At 50.2% G+C, this 1517-nt stretch overlaps 1 protein-coding gene across 3 annotated transcripts in view; it reads right to left on the minus strand.

Annotated features, from left to right (window-relative positions):
* Window positions 1-417: 417 nt before the first annotated feature.
* LOC144934716 (calcineurin-binding protein cabin-1-like) overlaps window positions 418-1517 on the minus strand; it is a 66846-nt gene continuing 65746 nt past the window's right edge. For all 3 annotated transcript variants that reach the window (XM_078860770.1, XM_078860771.1, XM_078860769.1), the window contains exon 38: window positions 418-1500. In XM_078860770.1, coding sequence (XP_078716896.1) covers window positions 1276-1500 — 225 coding nt within the window. In that variant the 3' untranslated portion in view covers window positions 418-1275. The remainder of the gene's footprint in view (window positions 1501-1517) is intronic.

Raw genomic sequence — 1517 nt, forward strand, 5'->3', positions numbered from 1 at the left:
ATGCCCCTCAGAGGGGGCGCTAGCGGAGGGGGGGCGATCGACGCGGTGGAGGAGGGAGTGCCCCCACCTGCCCAGCGAGGGCGGTGGGGTGTATGGCGGCCCCCACATAACGAATCTGTAGCGTGACACGGCATTGTCTAATGTTTACAACAGTGTCGCTTGTTGTTCGGGAGTTAGAGCCGCTGGCCAAGGTTCATTCAGCACGCTATACACATTACATAAACCCATTTATATATTTTTAAAAAGGTTATCTGAAACATGTTTTAACTGCACCAAGTTTAATCTAAATTAGTGGCATCTTCACGACTCATGTCCACGACGACCTCTGAATGGAAATGGCACATTGCTGTGATTTAAACAAAACGTATTTGGACACTGGCAAGCAGGTATTTGAAAAATGTTACACAGTTATGAAAATCGCCGTGTAATACTTTAATTGCACAACTTATCACACGTTGACCAGCATACAACCAGAGCCGCCTTAAGCTTCAGCAGGGATGGAACGTACAAAAGGAACGTGGGGGGGCGCCATCATACCCGAGCAAACGTCAAAACCGAGTAACTGAAAATGCAGTAGCCGAGCATCAAGCAAGGCCCGATAGACTAGAACCACCACTTCCAGTCAAAGTTGTATCTCAATGTAAGAGACTACTGTGGGTGGTGCCTTTTTGATCTGTGAGTAAACCTCTGAACATTTTGAAGTGTGATTCCCATTCCAATGCCAAGCCTATCATACCACCTCAAATTAAGACCGCAATTGAGTATGTAAAAAAAGCAATGGAAAAGCCTTCAGTTAATTACAGTTCTGGTGTCATCTGCAAAGGCCAGGTTGCTTGAAAAATAATTTCACGAGTTGACTTTACACGGTGACATTGTTGACAAGCACCACTCCCGGTGTAATGACAAGCACTGCAGTGGGGTCGCCGTGCCAGGTCACAACACTGCACACGGCATGCGACACACGAATCGTGCAGAGTGCCTCGTTAAAACCAATGGTCTCGAAAAGTACCAAAATAGTCAACAAGTCACCCAATACGGCAGTCAAACTGATAATCAACAGATACAAAACTACAAATGTTTAAATCATTCCTACTAGGATACCCGTGCTAGGTTGAATTCTGCCAATCCTATGGTTCCAGCTTCACCCAGCACTCGAGTGCAATTCAGTTATTTTCCATTGGCTAGTTATTTGCAAATGCCAATGAGGGTCGATCAGCGCAGTCTCCAGTCCACCACGTCAGTCCGATTCACAACCCGTAGAGGTATCGCCGGCCATCACTGCATCATAATGACGTCGTCGTCATCGTCGTCGTCGTCATCGTCGTCGTCGTTGTCAGTGCTGGAGAGGCTCTGCACAGAGGAGGAGGAAGAGGACGAGTCCGGGCTGGAGATGTCCACGGTGGCGCTGGGCCGCGGCGCGGAGCGTGGCGGCCGCTGCTGTGCACGCGCCGCCGCCGCCGCCGCCGCCGCCGCCGAGGAGTGGTGCTGCAGGATGGTGGACTGTGCTCGCAGCGCAC

This window comes from Lampetra fluviatilis, chromosome 11 (assembly GCF_964198595.1).
Source record: "Lampetra fluviatilis chromosome 11, kcLamFluv1.1, whole genome shotgun sequence".
Taxonomy (NCBI): Eukaryota; Metazoa; Chordata; class Hyperoartia; order Petromyzontiformes; family Petromyzontidae; genus Lampetra; species Lampetra fluviatilis.